The following is a 13,041-nucleotide window of genomic DNA, read 5'->3' as shown; positions in this document are numbered from 1 at the left end:
ACTTTCTGGTTTAACTGACTATTTCTGATTTTGAGCCAGGCACTCACAGAAGCCAAGGAAGTTTTCTTGATTATTCCTTCTTCTGTTTCCTGTCTTCACTGTTCCTGAATTCCAAAAGCAAGTCATCCAGTAATTGATTCCCAACCACATTAATACTCAGTTTTACCATCCTTTTGAAGTAATTTTACACCAGCTTCCTACCAGTGGAACCTTCTCAGAAAAACTCTTCTTACCACTCAGCATTTCAAAATTAGTTTAAATGGGCCACTTTTCTACAGACAGCAAATTAAACCACTTAACTTACTGAAAAGGAGTGGAACGGTTTCAAAGAAATAGTTGAGAACATCTGCAAAAGGCAACTGGGACAACCATACAAATAAATAAGAACACACAATTCCATTTAAATTATGAAGACATTTTCTTTAATTTATCTAAACATTTCACATTTATGAAGTCATTTATTTCAGAGCAAATCTAAGCTCATCATATTAAATTTAAAAATATTACAGTATTTACAAACTTGCTGATATAAATACAAATATTGTGTTGTTTTCAATACCTGCCAATAAAAAAGGCAGACCAGTCTTATCTCTTTGAAGATCCCTCATTCCTTCTTGAATGCAATGAGGAGCCCTAAGGGGAATGCACCTCACCCTAAATGTTCCACCCTCACAGCTTTAGACCCTCAACATTCTTCTTCAGGTTCAGTAGCTCCTTTTCCTGCCTTCTTTTCTCCAGTTTGAAGGCTAATTTGTTAGCTTTCTTCTCTACTCTCCGTTCCTGTACAAGAATACATGCATGTTATTCAAATCTTCAAACTGATTCAGACTAACTTTACAAAAGAAAATTCGCATGACCTCCCTGCCACCAGCTCTCTGTAAATCTCACATCTGAGAAAAGTCCTTTACCTTGCGCTCTTCCTTTATAGCTTGCTTTCTTGCTCTTTTATCTTCTTTGCTTTCATTTTTAGAGCGTGGCTGGGTTGACACCTTGGGCAGATCACTGTCATTAATCATCTGCATTCGTTCAATTTGCTTTGCTGTGAATCCTTTCTGAGGTAAGACATTGAGAGGTATTCCTGTCTTAGAAGATATTCGGATTTGTTTGGGCTGAAATAAAGATAAAATGGCTTAGGGTTATTTCCCATTCCTATTAAAAAATAGCTCACTTACAACATTGTTGTTGCTTTTCCTAATGGTGTTGGGAGCCACTAGAGATAAAGCTGATGTGAGAAAATAATTTATACACTTCCTTTCCTGCATTGCCTATTTCAAACAGCTCAGGACATTAGCACTTACCTTTGGTTCATACTTAATAAGTTGTGGATGGTTATATAAATTTGAGTATGTACCTAAAAAAAAAAGTCACATATTAATAAGCAGGCTTTCAGTTCAGCAAAACACTACTGAGTTCCTACTATATTCCCAGCTTTAGTGTTTTCATAGTTTAAACTAACAATGGAGTCTCTCTTATAAATATTTTCATATTGTTTATAACAGAAATATTTATTTCCCCATTATTTTCACAAAATATATACTAAGATACTTACTACAAATGGATTCACAATCCCACTTCTCCTTGACCTCTTCAAGAACGACAGTGACAATCTCCTCCTCCTCAGACTCATCAAGTTCATTCACAGGCAAGTCTTGGTCCTCAAAGGGTTCTAGAGTGCTCAGTTTTACACAACTTGTGGTTAAGTTTTCAAAAATGAAAATAGGAGAAAAAAGAGCACCACCCATGTTACTATATGTTACTCAACCTGCACTTAAAGAGCTATGGAAACAACAGCAATTTTTAAAAACCCACACACTCAGGTGTCCTGCTTCTCATTTCCTGTCACAATTAGCTTTGTTTCCCTGCCTTTTGCTTCCAGCAGGTTCTGGCTGTTCATTCTGCTGACAGGAAGGAAAAACCTATCTGCATTTTTGCAAGGATATAACACATTACACATAAAGAAGCTTAACACATTACACATAAAGAAACAAGGAAAAGTCACCATACTTCTCTGCCTTCTCTTTATAGTAGTCATTCAAAACTTCCTCTAAGCGACTGCTGTCTACTTGAATGGAACCTTCCAATTCAGCATTATCCAGAGCTCCAATTTCATCATCATCATACTGCTCATAAAACTTGAATATAAAGAGAGAAGATACCATGAAAATAAATGTATTCAGTAAGAATACAGCACTTAAAGGTTATCCTACACAACATAGGCACCACCCTGATCACAACTACAATGAAAATATTATCAGGATTCAGTACCATAACAATATGATGTAGAAGAGGTTCTACCTATCACTTTTAAGACTGTAAGTAGGTTGCCATTTAACATGACAATGAAGACAGTTACTCCATTCAGCTTGGAAAGCAAAATGCTAGGCAGAAATCTTTACGCAGAATATTTTACAGATACTTTCAAATTCATTAATTTTGCAAACTAATGTACAAAGTTCACTTCTTTTTTTAGATGATATTTACTGTATTATTCAATGATGTTCACACTACCAGGCTTTGTAAGAGAGTAAGCAGGGTGATGTAACTCCTGAAATGAGGTTATTCATGGTAACAGTTTGCTTATTTCTCTGAGAAGAGGGAAACTAGTACTTAGTGAAATGCAAAGTTAGAACCTTTATCTTAGGAAGCCATCCATCCATCCATCCATCCTTTACTGAACAGTGCAAAGTTTAAACTCCTACCACGTGCCATATACCACTTTAGGCCTTGGGATGTATCAGTGAGCAAAAACATACACACAAAAATGGGGAAAATGGCATTTCCTTTATGCTTAGTCCAATGCTTAATCTCAGAAACTGTGACTGAAGAGGTTTGGAATCAAAATATTATCAGTCTAAGAGCAAAATCAGTGGGAGGTTTGATAAGCTATCTTTTGACCTATCTGCATTCCTTCCAGAATTAATATTAAGGTGGTTTTATGGTCTGTTTCAATAAAAGTTATCGGCTGTTTCTCATGCTGGAAGTTCTAGCGTTAGGTTCCAATGTCATATATAATTTACTAAGAACTAATATTAAAAGGCCCTTGATTGGGACCTTACCTTCTCAAACCTTTCATCATGTAAGGTCAGCTGTTCATTTCTCCTCATAACTGAGGATGTCATAGAATACTCAGTAAAGCGACTTTTCGTTTCCTCTTCCCAGAACAAGTGATTTTCTAGAGCCCCCAGAGTTTTCCCAGGGGTAGACACATCCTCATCTGAGAATGAGCCTGCGGAGTCATAGTCATTGTCATCACTGCCTTCTTCCTTCTCATCGTCCACATCTGCCCACTCACTGCCATCTTCCGCCTCTGATTTCCTAAAGTCAGAGTCATAAATTAACTGTCAAAACAACTTGATAAACAACAGAACCCAATGCCTTTACACAGTAAAACCCGAGGGTGTTTCAGGGAGGATTATTGTTTAGGGAGAACAGCTGTGCTGCTTGACTAGTCTGGTCTGGCACGGTTGGAAAAGTGATGAACTAGCAATCAGGCAACTTGGACTTTAGCCCCACCTACTGATGGCTTGTATCTCACATTGTCTGCTGAAACACAGAATTCTCAGACGCAAGTCCTAAAGGTCTCTTTCAGCTGTAGCGTTCTATGATTGATATCCTATTAAAGAAGCAGCAGTCAGGTCATCCTGCTTTGAAACAAACCAAACATACCGCACATCCATTCCCTCTTCCTCTTCTGTTGGCTTATTGGCCTGAAGAATAAAATCATCTTCAAGCAGATTAGCTGGATCATCAAAGTCAAAATCATCATCAAGGGCTGCGACAATGTCAGGATCAAAATCCAACCGAGGCCCTAGATGAAAAATAAAAATTAAGTAATAACTCCCCAAGAAAGCATCATGCCTTCATTTAACTAACATAATCTGAGTACCTATTATATGCCAGAGTATAAAAGAATAATTAAGAACTCTAAGTCAGTCAAGAGGGAAAGAGATGGATGACTGCAAATAAAAGAAAAAGGGGGGTCCTAGCCGATTTGGCTCAGTGGATAGAGTGTCAGCCTGCAGACTGAAGGGTCCCAGGTTTGATTCCGGCCAAGGGCACATGCCCAGGTTGTGTGCTCGATCCCCAGTGGGGGGCGTGCAGGAGGCAGCCGATCAATGATTCTCTCTCATCATTGATGTTTCTATCTCTCTCTCCTTCTCCCTTCCTCTCTGAAATCAACAAAAAAATAAATATATTAAAAAGAAAAAGGAGAGGGGTTTGAGGGGGGAAAACCCTTCCATTACAGATCTACAATGTTAAACTGTCTACTAAGCAAAATTCAAAGCTTTGACCTGCAGGAAAAAACTGGACTTTAAATTCACCTGTCAGAAATAACTCTCACCTGTTAGAAGTCAAATTAATTATCTGTAGCTTATTATATTATACCTTGTCTTCTCAGACTGAGATTTTAGTAAATCCCAACCCGTTTCTTCAGCTAGGTTCTTCTATAAGTAAAACCACTACAGAGTTCAAGAAGTTTCATGTCCAAACCTATAAACTGACATGGCTTCCAACACCCTCCCATCATGGCTCCTGCTTGGCTCTCCAGCCTCAGCTCCTAGTAATCCTGACCCTTCACTCCAGGCATGCCCAGTGTGTGCAGTTTCCTCTATTCAGGCTGTCCTGCTTTTGCACAGTTGTCTGCGCAGAATACCCTCTTTCCCATCCCACTCCTTCATCTACCTGCTTAATTTAGCCCTAAGAAATCAACTTGGACAAGCTTTCCCTAGGAAACTCCCCCAGGCTTGGTTGGTGCTTCATCATTTACCCATTTATTGTCTATCTTTCCCAACTTAGAGTAAATTCCCTCTGGTCAGGGACTATGCTATTCTGGTTTAACCCAAAACCCTGTCAAACAGGGGCAACTCAAAAACCTGTAGAATGAATTAATAAATGAATGCTCAATGGCAAGTTTACTCAATAAGGGTTGAGGGACTGGGTGAAAAAGTGAGAAGATTAAGAAGTACAAATTGGTAGCTAAAGAACAGTCATGGGGATGTAAAGTACAGCATAGGGAATACAGTAAATAATACTGTAATATCTATGTATGGTATCAGATGGGTACTAGGTTTTTCAAAGTGATCACTGTTACTTAATGCCCAATCATTGAGTTATACACCTGAAACTAGTATCATATTGCATGTCAACTGTACTTGGAAAATAAAAAATTAAAAAAAAAATTGTTCTCATCACAAAAAAATTTTGTAACTACATGTTAATGTAGTATTATTGTGATAATCATTTCATAATATATATATCAAATTATTTGTATATCTGAAACTAATGTAATATGGCAATTATATCTCCATCTATAATAATAAAAGCGTAATATGCTAATTAGATTGGATAGCCAAACAACCTTCTGGACGTCCTTCTGGACGAAGCTGGAGCTGCAAGGGCCGAGCCCCTTGCACAAATTTTGTACATCGGGCCTCTAGTCTGTCTCTGTCTCTGTCTCTCTCTCTAAGCCTAATATGCAAATTGTCCCCAAAGGAGTGCACCTGGAGACCCATCACCCGCTATGACATGTGCTGACCACTAGGGGGGCGGCGCGGAATGAAAGAAGGCCCTGGCCAGCAGCGGGAAGGCCCCAATTAGCCGATTGCCGGCCAGGCCTTGGGACCCTACCCATGCACATTTTGTGCACCGGGCCTCTAGTAAAATATATTAACCATTGGGAAAAAAATTAAAGCTATTTAAGAAAACAAAACGAACACTACTTCTGTTTGTTCTAAAATACGTTGGTACTGCAAAAAAACAAAAAAACAACGAACATAAACATAATTTTTCAGTGTATGTGAAATAGATGGATAAATGGGACGTCTACATAAAACTGGAGGCCCAGTGCATGAAATTCGTGCACGGGTAGGGTCCCTATGCCTGCCTGGCGATCTGGGCCAACTGGGGCCTTCTGGTTGCTGGCCGGGGCCTCCCTTCCCCAGCTGGGGTCTTCCTTCGTTCCGCGCTGGCCCCTGGTGGTCAGCGCACGTCATAGCGAGCGATTGAACTCCCAAAGGGACAGTCTGCATATTAGGCTTGTGTGTGTGTGTGTGTGTGTGTGTGTGTGTGTGTGTGTGTATAGAAGATACTTCCATACTCTTGGGAAAACGTTTTTTCTTTTAATCCTCACCTCAGGACATGTTTTTGTTTTTGTTTGGTTTTAAATCCTTACCCGAGGATATGTTTATTGATTTTAGAGAGAGAGGTAGAGAGAAAGAAAAATCAAACTGTTGCCTCCCATATGCACCCTGACCAGGGATTGAACCCAAAACCTAAGTATGTACCCTGACCAGGAATCAAACCCACAACCTTTTTTGATGTACGGGATGACACTCCAACCGAGCCACACCTGGTCAAGGCCTGGGAGAACTTTTAAAAGCTAACATGAAGTATTTCCAAGATTACACTATATGTATGTAAGGCTAATTGAATATTATTGTTTCTTTCGTAAGAGGTTAGGTCAAGGTTAAAAGTCCCCCACTAGATCATGAAAAATAATCTTTCCTACTTTCCTCTCTAAATAGGAACTTCAAAGACTAAGAATTTGATGACAATAAAAGAAAAGAATGCTAATCACACTCATCCCTTCCTAACCATCTCTCATCTGAATTGAGACATATCTCAATTGTTTCAACACTTTATCAGAAACAAAACTCTGAATTATTACTATACGAAGTTTCTTTTTGTAAAACACAGCTCCACTGAAAGGCCAAAGAAATTAAACACACCTGAAACAGGAGCTGCTTTATTTAACAATCCAACATCTTCCTCAAACTCTGATGCAAACACTGATGAAGGCAACTTAATTCCAGTGGTCTTGAAAAAAAGAATTACACAATGGTTAGTTTATTCAACAATACTTCTGGAACTACTTTACTGGGCTGAAAAGTTCAGTAATTCAAAGTTCAAAATTCATGGTCACCCAGAAGCTTAGAATGTGACCTTACTTAGAAACAAGATCCTTGCAAATGTAATCAGTTAAGAGGAGGATAATGGAATATGGTGGACCCTAGTCCAATGACTGGTATGTCCTTCCAAGGCCATGTGAACACAGGAAGACACACAGGGGAGGATGCTGGAGTGACGCATCCACAAGCCAAGGGACACTAAAGATTGCCAGAAACCACCAGAAGTGAGGAGACAGTCAGGAAACAGATTCTTTCCGAGCCCCCAAGAAGGAACCCACCCTTCGGAAAGCTTGATTTCACTTCTGGCCTCTACAACTGTGATAGAATAAATTTCTGCCATTTTAAGCCACCCAGTGGTAATTTGTGACAATGGTCCTAGGAAACTAATACAATCACATTCTGAATTCTCTCACTTGTGCTCCAGTTATACATTTTAAACATGTATATTCCACCATCAGCTCCAAAGCAACTTCCCTGCAATACTTCACAGAGCTTTCTCCAGTATACTATTCCATTTAATCCTCACAACCCCTTGAGGAATCAGCATGTTTTAGTGAGGTTCTGGGATCCACAGAATTACCTCACGTCCCTTCCTCTGATTGGAATTTTCCTTCCTCTTCAATGGAACCCACCCGTTAGTGGCTAGCTCAGTTCCTCCTCCCTCCACGAAGCCCTTCTTAATTACTGTCCTAGAACTTCCCACTGCTGTGGACTCCCCTCCCTTCACACACCATACAATCTACTTCAGTGTATACTGGCACATATTTTCTGACTAGTCCTTATGCTTTAGTTTCACCTTTTCAACCAAACAGTTAATAATGTGAGGGTCACCAGCACATGTTATCGGTCCATGTACCTCACCACCCACTCTGTCCTCAGCTGAGCAGCAGGCATGACGCTGAGATGTACGTTCTCACTGGCTCACAGGCAGAATGCTGCACTGAAAGCCTCAGAAGAGCATGAGCAAAGGCCACATACAGTAGTGCATACCCAGCAAGCTGTTATGGCTTCCAAAGTGAGTTACTCTATGGCATAAACTTGGGCAAATACCTGGTATTCTGCTATCGAGTCCTTTTAATGTATTTAGTTTTTCTACTGATTTCAGAGAGAGGAAGAGAGAGAAAGAAACATCTATTTGTTGTTCCATGTATTTATGCATTCGTTGGTTGCTTCTTGTACATGCCCTGACTGGCGATCAAACCTGCAATCTTGGTGTATCAGGATGTGTCTAACCAACTGATCTACCCTGTCAGGGCAATAGAGTCCTTTTCTTAGCAAACAGACTTACTAGATATAATTCACATACTATACAATTCACCCACTTAAAATGTACAATGTAATGATTTTTTTTTATATTACATTATTATTTTGTAAAACTGTGGTAAAACATATATGTGGTCTTTAAAAAAGATACTTTGCAATTATTAATCCTTGGAATTTAGCGGTTTAGAAGGAAGGATCACCTTGTTTTTAGTGAATTTACCTTTGGAGATGTTTCTAAATATTGAGAAACAGTCAAAGAGTATACACAATTAGAGTTTAGACAGTGATTAAGAAGAGGAATGGGATTCTTTTTATTGGTTGTAGTAGCTCCTAAATACAGGGATGGGCAAAAGTAGGTTAAATTACCAACCAACATTACTTAAAGATAAATCATAAGTAAGGATACAAAATGATAACACAAAAATAAGTAATACCACAAAAATAAACTCTTTGATGGAGTACTCAGAACTGTAAACCTATTTTTGCCCACCCTGCTTTCTACCACGGCAGCACCTGCTTTCCTCCACGTGAAAATCAGGGGCTATTTAAGCAGTACTAATTTTTGTACTGCCTTATTTTCTGTTTTTTTTTTTTAGGGTTTATTCAAGATTTCTGGTTTATTTAATTTTGGTGGTTTGTTACAAATTACTTTAAGGTTAAAAAAGCTCATGGGACTCATGTACATTTTTGCGCTGTGCTACAGAAAGCCAATGGCAATCTTGTCTTTAAAGATAATGCATACATCTTTATAAACATCATTTAAGTGTCCATTTAAGGGCCTTATTCTGTTAAAAGTGAAATAAACCAGTCAGAGAAAGACAAATACCATATAATCTCACCTATATGTGGAAGCTAATGAAAAAATAAACTGACGAACAAAACAGAAACTGAGGCATGGATACATGTAACAGATGTCATGGAAGGGGGAAAAAACATATACACGTGACACAGAGACACAGACAACAGTGTGATATCAGCAAGAGGGAAAGGAGGGTGGTAAATAGGTGGAGATGGGCAAAGGGGATGGGGATAGAGACTTTGCTTGGGGAAATGGGTGCATGATGCAGAAAAAGGAACTTAAACTGGTAGCACTAATCCTATATAATTAAAGGGTAACATGCAAATTGACACTAATGGCAGAATGACCAGAACGACTGCTCAACCAGTCACTATGAGGTGACTCTCGGCCGGCAGGCTCCCATTCCCCAAAGGCGAACAGGGAGCCAGGGGTGAGTGGCAGGGGATGCGGGCGGCACCAGGCCAAGGCTTCCGCCCCGCTGGTCGCCCCACACACAGATGACCCACGGAAGGGGTGGGGCCGGCTAATGGGTGGGAAAGGCCGACTTCTTAACCTCCTCCCCCCCCAACCCCACCCCAGCCGGCAGACTTGGACGAACGGGGAACCGGAGGTGGGTGGCGGGACCGGCTGCTGGCAGCTGGGGAAGATGGCCCTGATCACAGACCAGGCCTAGGGACCGTACCCACACACAAATTTCGTGCACCGGGCCCCCAGTAATTTATAAATATATGCTCTCACTTGCACTTAAACAATGAAGTATTAAAGTGCTATCTAACATGACCACATCTATCAAAAGTTCTAACCCTGTCAAAGACTGTCACTTTTAATAACTGCCACCAAAGAACAGGCAGCCTACTCTCACCTGCACACACACACCACTTTCGGTGAGAACATGGCCTGCCCCATTTCTTGCCCAAAGTTATATTGATATAAAACCGTTTTGTTTGTTTTTTTCACTCACCCCCACACACTCTTTCGCACACAAATTGTTGAAAAGTCTTACTGAAATTACTGAAGTTTCTTCGTTTTCATTTCTCCTATTGGGTACACTGACTGTACTTGTGGGAATCAGCTCTGAGGGCCCGGACGGTTCCTTCAGATGCTGTAGGTAGTCATAGTCGTCATCGAAGAACACTCCATACTTCCTCTGTTCTGCTCGCCTCTCTTCATCATTTTTCTAGGATAATAAACAAAATGGAACTACTACCTCTTCCAAAATTAAGGCACAGGAACCTTACAATGAGCACAGCTTTCAGAACAGGAGGCAGATGGCACATGGACACTGTGGTTGACAGGAATGAGACAATGAATTCTTGACAAATTTAGGAAACACAGAGCTTCCAAACTATTGTGTCACATAAAATTAAAATGGAACCAATTCCTCCTTTCAGTAGATGTTTCTGTGCAATAATCCAAGCCAAGAAACACACACACACACACAGCAATTTGTTTTATCATAGAGTAGGGGCCGTGAAAGGTTAAGTATAATTTCTTGTATTTATACACAAAGAAAAACTGGCTTTACTAAAAAGCTAAATAGGCCCAATGTTCCCCAATACTTCCTTTCACATTACCCATGCTTAACAAGTATACTGACTGCTAATTAGCACATCAACCCTTTAAAACAGTGGTTCTCAACCTTCTGGCCCTTTAAATACAGTTCCTCATGTTGTGACCCAACCATAAAATTATTTTCGTTGCTACTTCATAACTGTAATGTTGCTACTGTTATGAATCATAATGTAAATATCTGATATGCAGGATGGTCTTAGGCGACCCCTGTGAAAGGGTCGTTCGACCGCCAAAGGGGTCGCGACCCACAGGTTGAGAACCGCTGCTTTAGAAGCTCCCTAGTACTTTCTAAAGCTGACTTACGAGTTGCAATGTTTTGCATTTCATGAGTGACCAGGAGGCAAAATGCAGTTCATGGTTATGAAACAAAAGGCTCTTAGGGAAAGCAGCGACTGAGCTTTTGGTTGTGCCCCAAATATCATCAGGCAGTACTGTAGCTGATGGCTTAGTACATGTTTATCATTACGCAGGATGTGCTCATGAAACATCCCAAATAAAGGCGATTCATCCTCTTACTCAAAATGAGTACGCACAATGTAAGCATCAGCACGTTTACTGAAAATTAAGTCACAGGTTTTGCTTCCCTGAAGATCAGTTACCTGAAAATAGCAGCTGGCTGGGATAATTTAAAACCACCGACAGTCCGCCCACACACTCCCTGGCTGAAGAACAGCAGCACCTACTTTCTGTGTTGGCAGCAGAACCCTCTGGGGTGCAGTCTCATCCGCTGCTAACGGATCTCGCTGGCTCCGGTGGACCAGGTGGAAGGACACAGCTTTCTTCTTCTCTATGAAGGGCTTTTTCTTCCTGTGAGGCTTCGGGGGACAGAAGCGGAACACGCCATGAACACAGAACCCAGACCCCTGTGGCTTGTGTCACAGTCCGCGCGGGCATCTTCGCTAAGTTACATGAAGGATCAACAGGTTTTTTGAAACCTACACTTGTAGGGCAGGCAAATCAAGTCTGTTCTCGAAACGCCTACACTCTCCTTCCTCCAACAAACAGCTGTGGGCACCTACTCTGCAGGCAGACCTTGTCATGGGCGCTGGGGATACAGCAACGGCTAAGTCAGACAAGCCCCTTTTCTTCTCCAGCAAATCATCAAGAACAGTGATTTCGGGTAAAGAGAAGAGAAAGACGGTGTTGTGCAAAATGACTGAAGAATGACTTTAGCCTGCGTGCCCGGAGGAGGCCCCGACAGGTTGGACCAGGACAGCGAGCCTGCCACCAGGAAACCCGCGGAAGGCAGATGCGGGCGGGGTACACGCTTCATGTACCAACTACGGTGGGGCCTTGACTTACGAGTGTCCCGACTAACGAGTTTTTCGAGATACCAGGCATCTCTCCGCTGATTTCTTGCTTTGAGTTGCGAGCTGAAATTCGAGTTACGAGCCAGCTTCAGATACCCCACCGCTAGTTGGCACAGCGAACGTCGCAGTGAACGCCACAACATAGCCCAGCATCACGTGTCTCACTCGTTCACTTTTTGACTTGACATACGAGCAATTTGAGTTACGAGCTCCGTCACGGAACGAATTTAGCTCGTAAGTCAAGGCCCCACTGTACTGTGTGCAAACACAGCTGAAGTCAGTGAGACTCGCCATTCCTTTCTACGAGTTTATTCCACTACCCCACCGTGATTTTTCTACGCTGAGGAGGCATCATCCCAGCTGAGTAAGCCGCCTTGCTTCGGGAGGAAGCCCAGGCTCTCCCACAAGTTCCTTCCCCCAGAGCAAACTGACAGGCAGGCACCCCCCTCCGCCGGACCCCGTGCAACACGGGGAGGTGCATCTGCGCCCAGCGTGGCAGAGGTTTTCGGGGTAAAGGGAAGGCCATTCTCCTGGGAGGCGCTTGGGCGTGGGAGACGCACTGTAGGCGGCAAAGTGTGCCCCAGGGGGGTGAGGGTGACCTGCGCCCCGAGACGCCTGCCCGCAGCTTCGGACCAGCCCTCCCGGCCCCCGGCTGCAGGGGCCACCGGCACCGAAGGACCCAGCCGCGCTTCCGCAGACCCAGAACGCCACGCCCCCCAGGCCAGCGGGCTCGCCCACCATGTTGCGGCCGCCGGGCGCTCACACCAAAGAGCGGCGACTACACCTCCAGGTCCTGCGGCTCCGGACACGCTGCGTCTGGGACGCCGCAAGGGCCAGCTCACAGCGGCGTCTTCAGGCCCCACCGCACGTGCAAACCCGGGACCGGGACAGGAAGTCCTGCACCGGCCGTGGAATCGGACCAATCGCCGGAGACCTGAAGTCTCGCGGCCGGTAGTGACGCAGGCCTCACTCCGTCCCAAAAACCGCGAGAAGCTCTAGGGAGGAGGGCTGTTCCAGGGGGCGGGACTATTGCGGCCGGAAGTGAGTCCGCGCCGGGAGGAGTCGCAGGCGCCTCTGTGGCGGCGAGGCGCCAAAGGGGGTGTCTGGTTTGGAAAAAGTTGTTAGTATAGCGCCCTGTACCGAGAATGCAGGCTAGGAATCTAGCATCTCCACTGACGGTTGTATTCCC

At 42.9% G+C, this 13,041-nt stretch overlaps 1 protein-coding gene across 2 annotated transcripts; it reads right to left on the bottom strand.

Annotated features, from left to right (window-relative positions):
• Positions 1-399: 399 nt before the first annotated feature.
• LTV1 (LTV1 ribosome biogenesis factor) lies at positions 400-12,764 on the bottom strand. Of its 2 annotated transcripts, none has more exons than XM_059700556.1 (11): positions 12,591-12,764; positions 11,226-11,357; positions 9,932-10,147; positions 6,729-6,816; positions 3,667-3,808; positions 3,057-3,315; positions 2,005-2,132; positions 1,550-1,689; positions 1,299-1,351; positions 909-1,109; positions 400-780 (listed from the first exon to the last, which is right to left on the bottom strand). In XM_059700556.1, exons 1-11 carry the CDS (start codon positions 12,591-12,593, stop codon positions 670-672), a joined length of 1,473 nt encoding a protein of 490 aa, XP_059556539.1. In that variant the 5' UTR covers positions 12,594-12,764; the 3' UTR covers positions 400-669. The 2 variants fall into 2 exon arrangements, with proteins under 2 accessions (XP_059556539.1, XP_059556540.1); XM_059700557.1 differs by having other exon boundaries at positions 9,974-10,147; positions 12,591-12,763.
• Positions 12,765-13,041: the final 277 nt, after the last annotated feature.

This window comes from Myotis daubentonii, chromosome 6 (genome assembly GCF_963259705.1).
Source record: "Myotis daubentonii chromosome 6, mMyoDau2.1, whole genome shotgun sequence".
Taxonomy (NCBI): Eukaryota; Metazoa; Chordata; class Mammalia; order Chiroptera; family Vespertilionidae; genus Myotis; species Myotis daubentonii.
Note: the sequence above shows the minus strand (reverse complement) of the source record. Positions and strands in the feature narration are given on the sequence as shown.